Source organism: Bidens hawaiensis, unplaced genomic scaffold, assembly GCF_021521415.1.
Source record: "Bidens hawaiensis isolate Kalapana, Puna unplaced genomic scaffold, B.hawaiensis_p1.1 tig00041548_1, whole genome shotgun sequence".
Taxonomy (NCBI): Eukaryota; Viridiplantae; Streptophyta; class Magnoliopsida; order Asterales; family Asteraceae; genus Bidens; species Bidens hawaiensis.
This window is the reverse complement of record NW_027497341.1, coordinates 4,113-23,322: the sequence shown is the minus strand read 5'-3', so window position 1 is coordinate 23,322 and position 19,210 is coordinate 4,113. Positions and strand designations below refer to the sequence as shown.

At 36.6% G+C, this 19,210-nt stretch overlaps 1 protein-coding gene across 1 annotated transcript; it reads right to left on the bottom strand.

Annotated features, from left to right (window-relative positions):
* Positions 1 to 6,025: 6,025 nt before the first annotated feature.
* Positions 6,026 to 8,562, bottom strand: LOC143592947 (intermembrane lipid transfer protein VPS13-like). Its single transcript, XM_077072722.1, has 7 exons — positions 8,216 to 8,562; positions 7,971 to 8,147; positions 7,730 to 7,872; positions 7,523 to 7,649; positions 6,711 to 7,445; positions 6,348 to 6,632; positions 6,026 to 6,274 (listed from the first exon to the last, which is right to left on the bottom strand). Exons 2-7 carry the CDS (start codon positions 8,091 to 8,093, stop codon positions 6,131 to 6,133), a joined length of 1,557 nt encoding a protein of 518 aa, XP_076928837.1. The 5' UTR covers positions 8,094 to 8,147; positions 8,216 to 8,562; the 3' UTR covers positions 6,026 to 6,130.
* Between the last annotated feature and the right edge of the window lie 10,648 nt (positions 8,563 to 19,210).

The following is a 19,210-nucleotide window of genomic DNA, read 5'->3' as shown; positions in this document are numbered from 1 at the left end:
ACAAGCACAAGTACAACGGACTTATTAACGGTACACTACAGTAGAGTGGGAAACAAACGATACAACTACAGCAGAGTGAGGAAACAAACAATATGATTACAGCAGAGTGGGATCCCTAATCCTTTATGTATTTCTTGATCATTTTCTTCAACTTACTACACTTGTGTAGTAACTTCTTTCCCGCCTTCTTTTTCTTGCTACCCTCGGTAGCCATCTTCTTTCGCAGCTCATCGGTTTCATGGAGCGCCCGGTCAAGATGTTCTTCTTGGGACTGAGGGATGAAACTTGGATATCCGTATTGAGGTGGTGGATCACGATACCCCATCATGACTATCTCATAGTGGTTCCTTGGATACGGTAGTGGTAGACTTGATTCAAATGGCACGTTATGAAAAGCTTCCGCAGCCTTTTCTTGTTGCCTTATCTCGTCCGCCTGTTCTGATATGGTCGGAACAACACCAGTGTAGGGTGGAAAACCATTTGTAAGTGCTTGGACATACGGATCTTGCGGATCATAATGAGGGGACAGGTGAAACAACGGTTGTTGACAGCCCATACTCGGTGGACAGTCACATCCTGGATGATTTTGCACCTCATGGCTCTTCTTATCAATGCTCATTTCTTTTGGAGCTTCCTCTTCTAGATCTTCTTCTGATTCTTCTTCCGGCTCTTCCTCTGATTCCTCTTCTGGCTCAACTTCTTCTTCAGGATCTTCCTCTGGTTCCTCCTCTGGATCAACTTCCATATTTCCTTTATTCACATCAACCTGTATGGTCACCTTTTCAAAAGGTTGTATCACCCTTATCTTGGGTTTCCTTGATGGACCTAAAACAGATCATTAGGAGAATCTGTGGGGTTATAGACTGGAGTTCTTGTATATCTTGGGTCGGAATAAATTTGCATCCAACTTGGGGTACACTCCTTGGGAATAGATTTAGCTGGCTCGTCAACCTCCATTTTATCAGAAGGATGATTCTCCGGGGTTGGCGGGTCACTTTGTATGTTGATAGGCATTTGCTTTGTGCTAGGGAAGTGAATGGGTTGGCTTCCATATGGTACCACTAGTATGACGGGCCTGCCTTGTTGGAAGAAATTGGAATAGTAGCTATCACTTTCGTCATCGGGAGGAATGATGGGTTCCGAACAGCCTGCTTGTCTCATTTCTTCATAGAAGGACTCCATAGTCTTCTTAAATGTCGACATCTATAAGGATCTGAACAATAAGGGATAGGAAAAAATACCAACCTATCTTATCCCTATATAATATAATAAATTATTGAAACTTATCTCTGATCAAAGCTTAGGTATACTTATATACCTAATTCGCTAAGATCGATGGCTCTGATACCAACCCTTGTCACATCCCGACTTAGGGCCTAGGCGCGTTACCCAAAGTTGGTACCTGTTTTGTAAATATATCAGAGTTTAAGGTTGTAAAGCGAAAGACATGTTAAAATATTATTATATTCAAAAGACGGGATTTTAAAACATCCGTCGATTTGTACGAAAGTGTTTGGATTACAAAACCATGATTTACATTATTTTAATAATAAAACAACTATCGAGCCATCAGATCGTCTAACGGCTATCCATCATCTCCAAACACCTACTCTTCATTACCTGTAAAACAGTTATAAAAATAAGTCAGCAACACGTGCTGGTGAACACGCTGACACAAAATATTTTAATACTTAGTTATCCCCTCTGGTATCTTATGACCCGGCCCATCGTGGCTTAGGAAATATCAAAGTTCAAATTTACTATTATAAACATTCAGTTCTACTTGAAACCTCTCAGCGATACCGCATCATCAAGGACTTAGCAACTACTAATATACACGAGATAATCCCCTCTCGGACATTACTTAGGTCCAGCCCAACGTGACGGAGGCAGTAGCAAGTGTGGTGCGGTGTGCCCACTGACTACCCACATATGTAATGATCCAAACAAACGTATTCAATAGCTTGAGGGCCAGCGATTACTTTTGTTTATAAATTTTTATATAATCCCATGCAAACATTCAAAGACTTGATTTATAAAAAGTTGGGCATATTCAACTTTCTTCTTTTTTGGTGTTTCTCACCGATTTGTTTTGTTATCTCGGACCTATAGTACGAGAATAACAACGATCTTTATGAGTACTAGATCAACGATCTAGCTTCAGACCTTTAGTCTGATTGCATAACCTTTACCTTGACATTTATCTCTTTTATAAAATATAAGGACCTCTAGTCCTTTCTTTTGTTAATCATATATAAACTATGTTTTCTTCTTCATGAAGAAACGTATATTTCAAGTTTCTTTTATTATATAAAAATCTTTATAGAGAAATATTATTTCATCTATAATCTCGACTTATGAGATCTATATTTCAATTTATTATATGATCAAGGTACGGGCTATATCCCCCGATTAGGGTTTAAGCCATTTATAATATAATAATTGGACAAGACCCCTACCTTGAACGGCTTGATATCAGAAATGCCTAAGCTTTACTCGGATAATTGCTTCTACTTGGCGGTGGAAGGTCGAGAGAGCAACTATGTGGAATTCTAGCACGCACTTCGAGTCCAAGAACATCAGAATATCAACATATCGGGGTTGTGGCACGAATACCGAGGTTATGTGTGTGAGATTTGAGGTGTGAGGGATGAATGAGAAATCCCCCATGGCTGCCCTATTTATAGGCTGAGGCGCGCATCTTCGCGCCGCGCAAAGATGAACTTCGCGTCGCGCGAAGTTGCCTAGTAGGGTTGCTGAGTCTGCCAAGTAGGCATGCCACGTGTCACCTTGGCTTGCCACATGTCCCATGATGTGTCGCCACGTTTCAATTGTCGGTAAGATGCAAAATTTCAAATCTTCCATTTTTAGTCCCTGATCTTTTGGTAACTTGTCATATCTTGATCTCATTCCACATCCAAAAATACTAAGGCGGCTCTCAAGCAGCGATGCGAGCGAAGTGCAAAGTGCGCCATTAAAGAGCTACATTGTGTCCATTGCCCTTCACCCGAGCCCGTGCCCGTGCCCGTGCACGTCGGGTGCTTCACACCCTCTGTTAGGACTAGGGAGAGTGGTTAGCCACATAAGAACATTAACATGAAAAGCTCTCTCTTTATAAAGTGTTTTATTTTCTTTACCACTTTTCATGTGGGATGGAGTCTCCTTTCTTTATTCCCTTAACATAAGCTTATTTCCATTATTTATCTTATTTTACCCATTATTTATACCATGAATATTTTTAGTCCATCATCTTTATTATTTGTCAAAATTGGACCATATTTTTCGTGATGTTACATAAGTTTTCAATGTAGATTAATATTTTATAAAGTCTTCCGTTAAAATAAACTCGCAACTCTGATATATTTACAAAATAAGTACCAACTGTTGGTCACACTCCTAGGCTCTAAGTTGGGATGTGACAAATAGCGAGGATAAGAATACCTAAGCGTGGTGCATGTTATTAAGCCTAGCCAAAACATGTGAAGGCGAGTGTATGAAATCTTTTGATTTTATAAAGAAGCATGTAAGATCTTTTGACCTTATAAAGAAGTTATGTGAAGTCTTTTGACTTCATAAGAAGTGTATGAAATCTTTTGATTATATACATGAATGTATTGGATCTTTTGATCTCATAAAGGAGTCATGTGAAGTCTTTTAGCTTCAAAGAGTGTATGAAATCTCTTGATTTCATAAAGGAGTGTATGAAATATTTTGATTACATAAATGGGCTATGTAAAGTCTTTTGACTTCGAGGAGGGTTAAAAAAACTTTTGATTTAACAAAGAGTTTTGTTTTAGACTAATGCACAAAGGATTAAATACAGTTTGATTAATAATTTGTGAATAATAATGGAGTACTGAGGAAACTCTAGGCTTTATAAAATATTAAAATGGCAACTTTGACATTAATTTTTCAAACGTAATAAAGATGTTCAAAATATAACCTGTGATAGGTAAACGTATATTTGAACTATTAAACTTGATTAAAATGTACGTGATGATGATATCATGACTCATAATTGGTGATTATTAAGTTGAAATTTGGATATAAAAAAAACAGGGGCGAGATTTTTAGCATTTGAACACATGGATAAGAGAACTTGTGCGAAACACCACAAGATAATGGCGATCAAAAGGTGTTAAAAGAAAAAACGATACCAGACTCCAGAACGAGACCCAATTGGAAATGTCATATATGAGAAATAGAAGAACTCTTAGATGAACTTTATTCCCAACCCAACATTTAATAAAAAATACTAATTTCTCTCTCTTACATTTACAATCCAACTTTTCACTCTCATTCATAACCCAACCTGAGCCATTTTTTATTACATATATCTTATTTAGGTTTATTATATTGATGTTAAATGAGACTATGGCTTGGTTTAAGAAATCGAAAAAAACGTGGGATGTTGTTTAAGTTGGATATTGAGAAGACACACGACTTGGTAAATTGGAAAAAGAAAACTAACAAAACTGTGTTCAGAAACTTAAAAAAAGAAAAACAAAACAAGACTGTTTTTTAGATTTTAAAAAAAGAAACACTTAAATTTCATTTCGAACAGTTACAAAAAATACATATTTTTAAAAGTACTCGGTGTTTAATAAAATTTATGTCAAAATGTTCATAAAAAATTTAAACAAGACTGTATTTTTAGATTTTTCTAAAAAGTTAAATAATATGAGTTGTTATTAAACAAAAATTATAATATAAGTAACATTAATTTTGAGTTCCATAATAAAAAAAATGTCGACTCAAAATATAAATCATAAACAAAAAAAGTAAAAAAAAACATTAAATTGTTTCGTCCGTTGTCCTCGTTTCATTAAAAAAAACGAGAAATCGAACCGAAAAATCGGCGAAATTGAAACAAAAAGCCAAAACCGAACCTAATCAATTGAAATCGAAAAAATCGATCAAAACGAAACTAAAAAAATTGGAACCTAACAAAAACGAAAATGAAAAAACAGACCAAAACAAAACAAAAAAAACAAAAACGAGTCCGGAATTAACCAAAAAGTAACAAAAGAAACCAAAGCCCAGCCCGTCCCGTGTGAAAACTCATGTTGGCTTGAAAGCTGAACCAAACCCGTTCCCGTTTCGTGCCGAAATCTGTCTCGTGCGACGAAGCCTGCCATATTTCCTTAGATACTAACCTACATCGACCCATTTCTTTGAATTTGTCGATCCATTTTGACACCCAAAACAACAAGTTGAATTTCAAATGACTTATTTTAACCCATTTAATTAAATTCTCTTACCCAAACTAATCCATTTAATTTTAAAACAACCAAATTAACTCATTTAAAATGGTTTGGGTCAAACCCTTAATAGTAATAGGTTATTACTTAGAAGTTTGAGTTCCACGTTCGTGTAATGGGATGAGGATAACTGGGTAGATTTATAACACCACAAAATTGGTTAATTTAGTCATATCGTAAATAATCAAATTTTAAACTAAACTTTGTAGGAAAACAATTTGAGAATAAAAGTGTAATGCCGCATAAAAGAAAATTAGATGTCGCAGGTTCAATGAATGTTTATGGAAGAACTGGAAATGAAATTGTAATGGGAATTTGAAATGAATCCTTCAAAAACATGGTTTGTAAAATTGATGGGGGAATTAATTAAATTACTAAAACATCCTCTGACGATGACGAAAGAAAAAACATGGGTGGGTTTATGTTATTCGCATCACCTAAGGAACGAAATAAATATATAAGGAAAAGGAAAATATTTTGTAAAGGTGGCATGTAACCGTAATACATACATGTATTTAACCCAACGGAGTTTATAAATCTACATTATATCCTCCTATATTTGCATCTATTCTATTATATGCAAATCAACTCTCTGCTCGCTCTCCTTCCACCTATAGAAAATTCAAACACAAACGCTTTCGTTTTCCTCTTAACTAGCCATGGGCCCTCTATATACGTCCGCGCTCTTCTCATCTCACATTAGCTCATGACCAAGGACGGTAATCCTGCAGATGGCAAACCTTTCTTTGTCACTGTTTTTTACAAACGTTGCGTACAAGCAAATCAAACATCATGTTCATGTCCTATCTGAACAACTAACTGTATAAGGAAGCTTAATATACCCTTCACATTGAACATTGTCTATTATATTATTGATCACCACTGCTGCTCCCAAAAATCGAATCTGGAGGAAGTAGCGCCATTATCTGCTGTGAAGTCCATGGACTTTCCTTCAAAAAACCTGCTTCAGCAGTCGCCGAATATGGCCTTTTCACTTTCCTTTTATGCATTTCCTGAACCAACCAACCAAAGTCAACCTTGAATGCAAATTTTGCAGGCATTGTTAGGTGAGTGAGCAATACCTACCTTCAAGTCTTTTGGAGCATATGTAGTCATTGCTTGCACAATGGAAGTGTAAACCTCGATAGCCTGTTTGGTATCACGGTGACATTTGATAATGCGAGTGTGATCATTGTTCTCAGATGATGATTTAGACTTCAAGTATAGAATAAGTTTGGATGGAGGTGCATTTGGGTGATCTTTCTTCCCGGTAGTTAGTTCCATCGTAGCGAGGTCCTCCCACAAAACATCCCACAGAACCATGCATGGATCTCTTGCTGGATTGAACTTCTGTGTCATAATGTTGGATGTCTGCAGCACCGCATACATATTCACGTTAATACAAATACTTTCCTTTTTTTTCAATAAAAATAAAAATGGAAGACGTACTTGTAAAAGTATAACTCTTCGATGTGTGACAACAAGTATCTTGTCTTTACGTAGCGAAAAGTGATCTTCGTAAGCATCAGATAATGCAAACTTTCCACGGACTTTAAATAGATCCACCTGCAGAAAGAAGGAGCCTGATTCCGCAAGCTGAAGGATGACCTGTCCCTGTGCCCTGTAGTCATCATACGGTCTGAGTAAATTATCACCACTGATAACTCTGGGGAGTCTTCTGCGCAGAAGGTCTTCAGAAGTGATAGCAGCAGCAATCTTCATCCTCATTGCATTTGCACCTTCGGTTGTCTTTGATAACAAATCAAGAACACCGCTCACTGGTTGCGCAGCTGCACCTATTATCCCTTTCCCAACACCTGAAACAAAACCCTCTACACCGGATGCCTTTGCGCCTTCCAATGGCTTTGTTACTATGCCCATTACTCCTCTAATTAGCCCCTTGGCCAGTGCTCCTCCACCTTCTCTTATCACATCTCCAAAATCTTCAACACCTTTATTCTCCTGTCTCCGCCGACTCTGAATAAACTTCTTGTCCATTGATAAGGCAGCAACACCTTTGCTCATATGCCCAAACGCACTGCTTGCATTTCCCAGGATATCCACACCAGAAAGCAGCTGAAGAGGCTGACTTAGAACATCCTTTGTTATATTTGAGATGGCACTTGTTGTAAGAACACTTTGTCGCATAGAGAAGTTTTCAAGGAATCTCTGATTTACCCGCACCTGTCATGTCAACATACATCATGTAAATTCTGACTTCACTGTAGCCGAATAAATCACTTACTGAGTTTGATTCTTACAGGCATATTTTCCGTGTTCCCTAGAGCTGTCATCAAGGATGACCAAAAACCAAGTACACCCACAGGGCGCTGAGTTGGTGACATGGCCATGGATAACTTAAATCGGAACTCTGAGATGTTTAGAACACTGCAATCACCAAAAAGGTAAAATAAAAATGTTGCTAGGCACAAGTTCAATCCAGAAATATAAGGGTGGGTCCAACATACCCAATTTCAATGATAGGATCTACAGAAACAACGGTTGTTTGGGCATCACTGAATCGACTAAAATCAATTTGCTGAATCATACCATGAAGTCGCCAAATAACGGGTTCATGGATACTTATCAAGAAGGCAGAGTTTTCAGGTCCCTGCCAGAAAAAAAGAAAAAGAAAAAAAAAAGAATAATTTATTAAAGAAGCATGATTAAAGCTTTTACTGGTTAAAAAAATATATACTCGCCACTCACCTGCAAACCAATATAAGGATAAACACAAAAATCTAGAGATCCATCAGATTGCTTGGTCATAGAAAATTTCAATATGTAATCTGCTTCTAGTCCAATTCTTTGTGGCCTAAAGAGAACAGGCATTGTTGTCAAAGGCAGCTGATTGTCGACTTGAACCCCCTCATTCTTAATTTGGTCCTATGAAACACACATAAATCAGAATAATAATAGCAAAAGTGGAGTTTGAAGTGCCAGGAAGACATTACCTACTAATTCCAGATCCCAAACCAGTTGAATGTGACAAAAGAAGGTTCTGCACTGACAAGTAAAGTATCTCTTCAGGTGTATGATCAATAATGGACAATCCAAGCTCAGTGAGCTCAAGCGTAAGATGAAGTTCACAATCCGATGAAACTGATGGTTGGGAATCATTCCTTTGTGATGAAGATGAGGCTGATATATTTCTCTTCGTATTTGTTGTGGTATCAGTGTCCTCTGGCATAAGGTCCCTCAACATAACAACATTCATCTTCTCTTCTTTCACAATAGTAACACGCACTGCTTTTGTAGGTCCCCCGTCCATCTGAGCAGGTTGATAATCACGAACCTCATCGATATTTGGGTCATAACCAGACCCGTTCGGTTAATCGTTCGATCGTTACGTAAAAAGCGTTTATTTGCTTAATCGGTAAATACGTACTGAGGTGTATCTGGTTTTGGTTCAAATGTCACATTCTGAAACCTTTTATCTCGCATGCTTGTTTATAAATAGAAGGCTTATTCAAACTAAGTCTTTACCCCTTTGGTTCACAACATGCACACACACACACGCTTAAAGGTTAATCTCTTTTCATTGTTCAAGTATAATCAAGCTTCAGTTATTCAAGAGAATAGATTATCAAGTAGAGAAAAACGAAGAGCTTTTCAAAGCTACCAGCCTACCATCTTACTTGTAATTTGAGGGGTCAATACAAGAGGTTGTTATAGTGTTTTGGCAAGTGAGGACTCGTCATTTTGTTGATGATTTGAGAGGGGGGGACACACTATTTTGACATGGCGTTGTTGTGTATCAGGTTGAAAACTCTATCTTGATATAGAGTTATTTAGTGATTAGGCGAGACTCATGATGTGGTGTGTGGGTATATGAAAAAGTGTTAGTTTTTCAAAGGTTTTGTTCATGCAATGTCTAGTTTTAAATTTATAAAAATGATTATTATCTTAATTAAACCACACACAAATAGGCAAGTGTGCATATCGTATATGTAGTAAAGTATAGGTAAGAACCAAGTATCGATCCAAGGACACACTTGTTTGATTTTTACTACTAAATCGTTGTATTTATTTCAACCGGAAATAAATATCATATTGGTTTTGGTTTGACAAGTAAATTTTTAAAAGGAAATTAAAGATATAAATTAAAAGACAATATTTTTTTGTTTTTATATTTTTAGATAGAAGATCAAAGATAAAGGTGTATCATCTTGGTTCAAACTCCTCTTAACTTGGTTTAACAATTGGTTAGTAAACATGTGATGTGGGCTTGCTATGGTGATTAAATATGGGATTAACACCTTATTCGTAAGTTATGTTAATCCATGATAATTAAAAAAAGATATATGCATAACTTCATGATCTCCACTAATACATCATTTTATGAAAGCAAGTGGAATTGTATGATTTTTACGTATTATATCAAACTGTGTGAACTCATCAACTATTCGTATAGTTGACATTGTTTTATACATATGCTAAAGGTACCGTTATTAGATAAAAAAGCTCAATGAAGACACTAGTCTTAGGTTATTTAAACAAATGGACAAAATGTTTAGTTGTATTTATATTTTTTTCTTGTATTTTTTTGTTGCAAACTTGTGTACTTGACTTGTAAATTAATTAATGGTAATATTATCACTTAATAGTGTTATATGTGTTTTGAACAATCTGTACGTCACGCTTTGGCGTTTCTGCTTAAGCCGGGGTGTTACAACTAATACTTTACTTGGTTCATGTCAATATTAGGATGTACGTTTTTTCTCCAACCAAGCCCTTACAAGAATGACAATTCCTCGGCTTATCATCAAGCTCGGAACTTGGAGGCTACTTTAAAAATTCTTAATTTATTAACCAAATCCTTACAAAAGTGGCAGTTCCTTGCCTTATCGTCAAGCTCGAAACTTGGTGTCTATTTTAAGGTTCACAAAGGCCTCACAAGACTAGCAATTTCTCGACTTGTCGTCAAGCTTGGCACTTGGGGTATCTTTTAAGAGTATTTTAGTATTCCTCATCAAAAGTGATAATTTCAACATAACCATTACTTATTAAAACCCGATCACATGTTTAACTATCATTATTATACTTATATTAAGATTCATTATAAACCAAGATGATACTATGAAAGTTTAGCCAATAATAAACATAGTGTTAACTGTCAAAGTAATAGATACAAACATGATCAAATTGAAACAATCTAACCAATTTGGATGACTAATCTTTGATGCTAATGACTTCTTCTAAGAGATTAATCTCCTAAATCTTCAAGGGTTGGATGGATGGGATAATTCCCTTATTAATGGTGGTGAAAATAGGTGTTTGAAGTGAAGTAAATGAGGTTTGAAGGTGTATTGAATGTGGAAGATGATCATTCAATTTATAGGCTGATATGGGAGCCAAAACACGGCTGTGTTTAGCAAAACACGGCCATGGTGAGTTTTTTGTCTTGTTGCATTATGTGCTCCTTGTCAGATCGTACAACAAAGGTTAACACGACCCGTGGTGAGTTAGGCACGGCCGTGGTGAGTCCACAACAGTCCAAATTTTATCCTTTTCTCTTGTACCGTAGACATGGGCGTGTTTTGGGAAGGCACGGCCGTGGTGAGCTTCAGAACCTTTTATTTTGTCTTTTCCTCTTGTTCTTGATAACATGGGTGTGTTGGTGTTAACATGGCCACATTTTGGCTTCCTGATTTTTGTCTTTAATTCGTATGCTCTAGGCATAGCCATGTCTTGATTCACCATTGGATGTGTTGAGTCTGTTTTCATAGTTTATCTTCGTTTTTCTTCGTATATCATCTCGTTTTATTCCTCAGGGCTATATTTACCTATGGATAGAAATTATAAACATTAGTGATTATTTATTCTAATATAATTGCCGACATTACGCTTATTTGGAGATATTTTAGTGCCGAAAATATGTATGAATTCTTATGCATCAACTCACTATCTTGATATAGTGAGATTAAGAAGAATTGTAAAGCTAAGTATTTGGTGTGCTTGGTGAAGAAGATGATCACTTCCTTCGAAGATTGAGACGCTTGTATCGGTGATCCATATCGTTTAGGGAGACAATTGGTGAAGAAAACTCTCGATCAGTGAATCGGGGAGTTGACGTAGAGTGAATTAGTTAACATTCATTTGAACATCTATAATTACCATAAAGGTGCAAACTCTACAACAAAAGTACAACAACATGACATGTTAACATGATTACATGAACCACATTGCAATTATAGGATCTGTGTAGTGGAAGAGAATGGTGGCCGGCCAAGATCTTACAGTATAAGTAAAATAAAAAGACATGTATACGAAGGAGAGAAAAAGAGAATAAATTAACCAAGACTTTAATAATATATAAATAATGAAAACTATGTGTATATAATATTTATGAGCTACTTATAAGAGTAGAATAAAGATAATTATTGAATCATAAACTTCTGATTATATTTATAAAATAAATCTTGCTTACAATGATAAAATATATATATTACAAATCATATATACATAAATATTTACAATGAATATTTATATATATACAACTTCAGGTGACTTTGTGCAATGTAGTGTTGTAACTTATGCTTGATAGGTATTTTGTGTTTTGGATGGCTGTACATGCTGCATTATGTAATGTACTTTCTTCTAATTGGACCTCCAAATCCACTTTTTCTTCCATCTGCTCATCGCTCATTATCTCCACCGGTTTTACACCTTTCAGTTAAGATATTCAAATCGCCAAACACCATCGATGGTTTCTCACTTCATCACCACCGCTCTCAGGCGTCATCATCGGCTTTTTGAGCACAGTAAGTCCTCTCCCTATCCTACTCGCTTATGCTATATGTACAATCAATTGATGCATTGTGTTTCTGATGCAGATGTAGTCCTCAATGCATGATATCCACTTTTTTGCTCCAAGGTAATTTTCCTGTCTTTCTTCTGTCGAGAATGTCCATGGATTCCCGCTTTTAGTTTTTAGTTTTTTTTTTTTTTGCTTTTTGTTTCCCATCTTTTGTTGATCATTCTTAATTCATGTTTATGATGTTCGTAATCAGCAGGTGGAATTGATTCATCAACATTCTCAATCTGGGTCTACATTACCTTCTCTGGTAGGTTGTTGAAATCAGGGGATTAGGATTTGCGTTTATCCGGTTTCCTTGAATTGTTTCAAAGGAAAATGGAAGGCTTTCACCATGGTATAAATAGGAGTTCTAACTCTTGTCCCACATCGCTAGATTACAAAACTTGTAAGCTCTTTATAAGGAAGAGAGTTTACATGATAATATTTTTATGTGCCAAATCACACCCAGTAGTCCTAGCGGAGGGTGCGAAGCACCCGATGCGCACGCGCATGGGCTCGTGCGATGGGCGCTTTGATGGCGCCCTTTGCACTTTGCACGCTCGCATCGCCTTCACAATACGCGAAGATGTGACGTAAAAGTTACGCAGCTTGACACGTCACCTGACACGTGTCGAGCCACGTGGCATAGCTAGGCTGACTCGACAAACCTACTGCAACTTCACGATACGCGAAGATTCCTTCGCGATATGCGAAGATGCTCAATTTTAAGTATAAATAGGGAGGAATTCTGGACTTCACAAATCGCTTAGTTTCATTTTCTCTCTCAAATATTTCTTATATATATAAGGCTGGTATTATACCCGAGTAGCTGTAACGATACCTCTCCGATCGAAAGGAACTTATACACGAATCCAAAAGCTCTACCTTAACAAGGTATGACATTGTGCCATCGTGTAAAGTTTCATGTCTCGTGATTATCGTTATAATTATGGGTTTATACTAATATAGATATACTACATTGTGCTTAATCTAGGTGCTTAACATCAGAAGGCTTGTTAAATATAAACTTGCAAGGTGAGACATTCGAGTTTTTGCACAACTCACATTTGCGTGAGACAAATGATTTTCCAATGCTGTCATGATTCTTTTCCAAAACTATCAAACTCATGACGGATAGTTTAAATATTTTCAAAGGATTTAAACTACATTACATTGATTAAGTCTCTGTAGACTTACGTGATGGTTACTACTGGTATTGTGGGGTTTTGTATACAAGGCCTGCCTACTGGGCTATTACACGTTACTTATTGGACATGTGTTAGCCAATAAGTAATATGACCACAGTCACAGATACGGTCGAGTGACAAGTACCTTTTGGTAATTTGTAAGAAGGCAGATGTAAAAACATCTTAATGCTGTAACTGTAAAATGTGTCATTTATAAATGAATGTACTCACCAGTATTTCCTACTGATCAATTATTTTTAAACAAGTTTCAGGTGACTTGTTAGAGACAAAGGAATGATGCCTGCGGACTTCCAGCTTAAATAAGTGGCTTGTCACCAGAATAAAGAAACGTGTTTTGTAAATTAGGGTTTATCCTTATAAAACTTATGTTTGTATAAAAAATGGGTTTTTATCCCTATTTATGAAATAAGAATTATGGTGTTTTTATAACTCTGATTAATTTTCCTAACTACGGTTCTGATGAAATATTCCACTGCAAATTATTTTAATAAACAATACCACCACTCAACGTTCACGGCTCCCCTCCCGAGGTATAGGGGTCGGGGCTGTGACATTAAATGTGGTGCTAATCAGTAAAAATAATAGTTGATTACCATTTAGGAATCTTTTAAAATAATGAAGTTTTATTTGTTACTCTGGAAAAAAACTTTCAATACCAATGTCCCTTTGAGTATTTGACCATCAATTGTTCAGCATTTAAACTGATTAGATTGCAGGTCGTTTATTTAACTTAATTTTTTTTTATATATGTTAAAAGTTTGCCTAATGCATACTTTTTTTACAATGGCTCCTTAATTGGTTTACTACTGTTTTATTTGTTCGGTTTTTGTGAGTTTTGTTTGTAATATTCGTGTTTTTAAGAATATTATAATAAGAGAAATTCTTATTTATTTATTGTGTATCGTAATTTATTTCGGATAAATAATCATGGGATGGAGTGTTAAGTTTATATTCGTTATATAGACCAAGCCCCGGTGTGGAAGCGTGAATAATGGTCGTTATCAACGGTGGGGCTCGGATCTGAGCAAGGATCGAATCGTATTCGCTCTTGAAAGGGGGTTTTTGGACGGATGAGTGGTGTTCGGGAGAGAGCCTGAATCGATTACAATGAACAATAGACTGGATGAACAAAGATATGCAATCGATTCACAAATATAAATAAGTGGCAGTATGATTTCATTCATCAAAAGGTTTTCATACAAAGGACTCATACATACACACATACATACAATAAAGATCAGCCACCTCCAGGATAGCTCATCCTGGAGGCGGCGGCTCACTCAAAGAGATAAACCCTAGATCTCACACAATACACAAAACACTCATTCACCCATGCTAGAAAAATTAACAAATACATCTATTTATACTAGTCTAGCATGTCTTGGTCTTCAAGCCATCCACCCTTGGTTGAGACCAAAAATATTAATTATTTTTCACCCATAATTATAATAATTCAATGCGTCGGTCTAAAATATAAGTCCCAACAATCTCCCCCTTAGACCGATGCCATCGAATTTCAACTCTAGATGATCAGCAAATAATCTTCCATTCTTCAAATCCGTTTCTTTCCTTGTAAGTCATCTTCAAACCTTTCCTCTGCTAGGTATGCTCGATGAGTATCTTCGAGCAGATTTTACTTGGAATATATTCTCTTTCGAAGAATACATATTCCCTTTGAGTAAGCTTCGTTCCTCTTGACTTGTTCAAGCTTTGCTCGAATAAGTCCATCGAGCAAGATCATTCTTCTTGATGTCTTCAACTTTTCTTATTCAGCAATCTTTAGCATGCTTTGATGTAAATCTTGCTCGGTAACTGAACTGTGCTCGAAGTCTTTGCTTTGAATTACGTGACATCCTCTTATTGCATCCATGCTCGTCCCCATGGACTCGATCATCCTGTGCTCGTAACACTTAGAACTTGTATGATCAAGCTGTTTGCTCGATTGACAATCCATGCTTGATAGAAGAATACTCTTGTTCGTTGAAGTGTAGCTTGCTCGAAGCCTTTAACACTTAGAAGAACCAACCATTTAAGGTTTAGAACCTTGCTCAAAGTAGTAAAAACCATGCTCGATCGTACCATACTCACAAACAAAGAAACATCTCTAAAGAATCTTGGATTATTGATCAACTTTTCCTTAACTTGAGTCTTTTCACTTGATATAAAGCAAGCAATTTGCAATGAAATTCAAGAATTTTTACTCCCCCAATTTCGTTGCAATTGTCTTTAAAAATCGTGTCTTCAAATCAAGTATGGGTGAAACAACCTTGACCATCCATATCAAGATTGTTGATTCTGTAATAAACAAAGATAAACAAAACATTATGTTGGTTGACACTCATAAGGGATAAAATTCGTAAGCTTGGTCAACACTTGTTCTTGTAAAGCTCTTTGATGAAGTTTGTGAAAAATTGATAAGGCTTTGATTTTGTCACACCCCGACTAGCACAATGCGAAAGCGTAAAACGGGAATGTAACAGACACCTCTGATATCAACACATTGTTTATAAAGAAACATTACAAACTAATTTACAATATATTACATTTCTTCGTTCTATCATTGTTTTACAGTCTAGGCGATACAAACAAAACTAGTTCGTTAACTATATATTCTTACTACTATCGCCCTTGCTTCTATTCACGTAGCATCAACCACACACCTCAGGCAAGTAACAGGTCACCAAATCATTTCAATTTAGGTACACCTGAAAAGCAGTTTAAAACGGGTCAACTACTAGAGTTGGTGAGTTTCACGAGTTTCAAGAAAACAGTAATGAGTGTTCACAAGTCAACACTTGTAATCATGAAATAAGTATGTATGTATGTAAATGATGTATGTGATGTAATTATGCTAAGCTACAGTGAAGCCTGGACTGTTCGTGCTGCGTGCCTCCATTTCCCACGCTCAATCAACCACTGTGGCCCCTTTCCGCCCACAACATGCCCCGATAGCTATGTCTAACACTACATAGCTGGTTCGTAAAAATTATGGTCATGTGCAAACGGTTTTGGTGTCTCGGCAAAACCGTGCCGGCTCCGTTTGGGTTTGTCAAACCAATAGTACTATTCACAAGCCACCGGCTCGAAGTTAATCACTATGATCGTGGGGACTTTCGTGTGTTAGCACTTAGATAATTCACAAAATCACATGTTTCAGATAAGTACATAGATATAAGCAAACATGCTTTTCACCCCAAAAGTTCGTAAAACAGTTTAAAAGTGGGGTCATGAAACTCACGGTTTAGTAGATAATCAGAATTGTATCGGCTCGTGGTTTGTTCGGTCCGCTATCAGTAGTTCCTATAATCAATATTATAATAATATTAATACTTTAATATTATTATAATCTCAATACTAAACTGGGTTGTATAACTAATCTGGGTATAGTTGGAATGCCTAGAAAGTGGCAATAGGCTTAGGTTGTGATGTTGTTCAATGTCTCATACTCAAAACCGAACTTGGCTCAGATTCCCGATTTTCCCAGCTGGGCCAAGTTGTTCGTTTACGCGTTCAGAATACAGTTATGGGAAAATAAGCTTGGGTAAATGTATTGGTTAATAAAGTGATTAAGTTATAAAGAATGATCACATACTGGGGTCCCGGATTAGCCACGGGGCTGTTTCCGTTTATACAGTTTGATTTAAGAAGAAACGCGCACAATCCATCCGGATTGTCCAGGTTTTTCATAGAAAAGTTCGTTTTTACTTAATTAGTCCAAAAATATGATTTTTGATCATTCTTGGTGTTTTGATTTTCCCGCAGGTTCACTAGTCGCGAACTTGCCGGTTGTTATAAAAACTGAATTTGTTTAATATTCAGATTAGCATAATTAATTAACCGTTAATCATTAAATTATGAAAATTTAACCACTTATCAATTAAAATATTTAGATTTTAATAAAAATATTTCTGGAATTTATTTACTGATTTATTAATTTATAAAAATTCATTTTAATCAGCCATAATTCGCCTAAAAATCGTCCGTTTACCCCAAAAAATTTCCAAAAATTCCACAAAAATTCCTGAATGCTCAAATCATGTCCCAAAACAACCTGTATCAATTCCAGAATGTAAAAAGCTCGTGCGATGTTCTTTTAGGCCCAAATTCGGCTGTAAAATTCACGCGAACGCAAATAAACAAAACACCATTAAACTTCTCCAAATGATCCCAAAATTCATATGTGATCAGAATACCTCAAATCTGAGTTCCCAAAAAAATTTCATAATTTTTGAAGTATTTTAGCTATTTTTCCCAAATAAACATCCCAATTCGGTAATAAATTCGCCAAATATTCTCGGATGGTTGAAAAATTACCAAATTTGAACAAGGGCTCATTGACATGGTCCCTGATGTCCCTGAAAAATTTCAAGTCCTAAAAATATGCACATCACAACCTTAACCTAAATAGCTCGTAAGCGAGTGTTTCGGCATTACCTTAGCGGGTTTGGCTCGTTTCCGACCTTTTAATCAAGTTTTCAAGCTCTTGTGCTTCTAAGCAAGCTAGGTACAAGTCCTATATCACAAACCAAGCAATATTTCATCAACATAACAGCCCTTAAGTTAGGGTTTCGGCTAGTGTACAAAAACGAACTTTTGAACCGTAAAAACGCCGTTTCAACCCTTTAATCCGTGTTTATGGCCAAAAATCTATCAAAACAGGTTCCTTACCATGTGTATGATCAAAACATGTTTATGGACCATTTTTAGGATTTTTACACGGTTAGGAATGATTTTTAGTAACCAAGACATGTTTTTATGGTATTAAACAAGTTCAAAAGCTACTTATTTAAGCTCTTACCTTAGGGTTTTGGAAGGTTTCTGGAAAAACTGACTTGCAGCTGCTTGGACTTCAATTTTTATCAAATGAAATGAATAACAAGCTTAATTAACAAGTTATATAAAAAAAATGGGGGTGGGGGTGGGCTGCCGATCGGAACCCCCTTATGGCCCATCATGGGCTGTTTTGGCCCAATGGTCAGGTTTTTCAAGCCCAAATACGAAAATCCCGGTCCAAATTTAGTTCGGGTTCGGTTTTTGGCGCGAAAAACTTATCGGGTGCGTTAAACAACGCGAAAACGAGTGTTTTTCGGCTAGTTTTGTGTAAAATTATAAAAACATACTATACGTTTGTAAAAATCAAAAATATTTTCACGGATCGCTTAAAACATTTCAAATAAGTGTTTGGTAAGTCTTTTTCAGCTTAACGGATGATACAATACTTGGTTTGTAACTATCTTTCGCGTTTAAATCTATAGCGGGCGGTTAAACAAGTATGTTTTCGTTTAACTTGTTTGCTATCAAACTAAGGCCATATTTCTAATGTTTTAGCTTGTATAGATCGTATATCACTTATAGATGGCCCCCCGAGATATCTAGGTCATAACCCGACCCGTTCGGTTAATCGTTCGTTTGTTACGCAACATGCATTTATTTGCTTAATCGGTAAATACGTACTGAGGTGTACCTTGTTTTGGCTCAAATGTCACAGATTTCCATTTTCTTGTTGATGATTGGATAAAATTTACCAAAATACCCCTGGTATATATCTTCCGTAAAGATCAGCTTGGTCCAACGGTCAACGGCACCAAAAATCTCAAATGTAATTCATTCACGAGCATGGATTAAGTCCACGGGCACACAAGTCAAAGTCCCTTCACGAGCATACTCAGTGTTTACTCAAGCATGCTGGGGAGCTTGCTCGAGGGCCTTGCTCGAGAAAACACTTGTCTTTTTCTTTCATCGAGCACGCTGGAAAGCTTGTTCGAGGCCCTTGCTCGAGAAAACACTTGTCTTTTTCTTTCATCGAGCATGCTGGAAAGCTTACTCGAGGACCTTGCTCGAGAATTACTTAGTTTTTCTGTGTCGAGCATGCTGGAGAGCATGCTGGAGGGCTTGCTCGAGGCCCTTGCTCGAGAATACTTGGTCTTTTTCTGTCTGTCATC

Bases quoted from the DNA above. Each gene is read 5' to 3' on its own strand.
- LOC143592947 (XM_077072722.1), bottom strand. From the start codon at position 8,093: ATGCCTGTTCTCTTTAGGCCACAAAGAATTGGACTAGAAGCAGATTAC. The intron at 7,873-7,970 runs GTGAGTGGCGAG...TTTTTCTGGCAG, and splicing joins ATCCTTATATTGGTTTGCAG to GGACCTGAAAACTCTGCCTT. The intron at 6,275-6,347 runs GTAGGTATTGCT...TGGTTGGTTCAG, and splicing joins ATGCTCCAAAAGACTTGAAG to GAAATGCATAAAAGGAAAGT.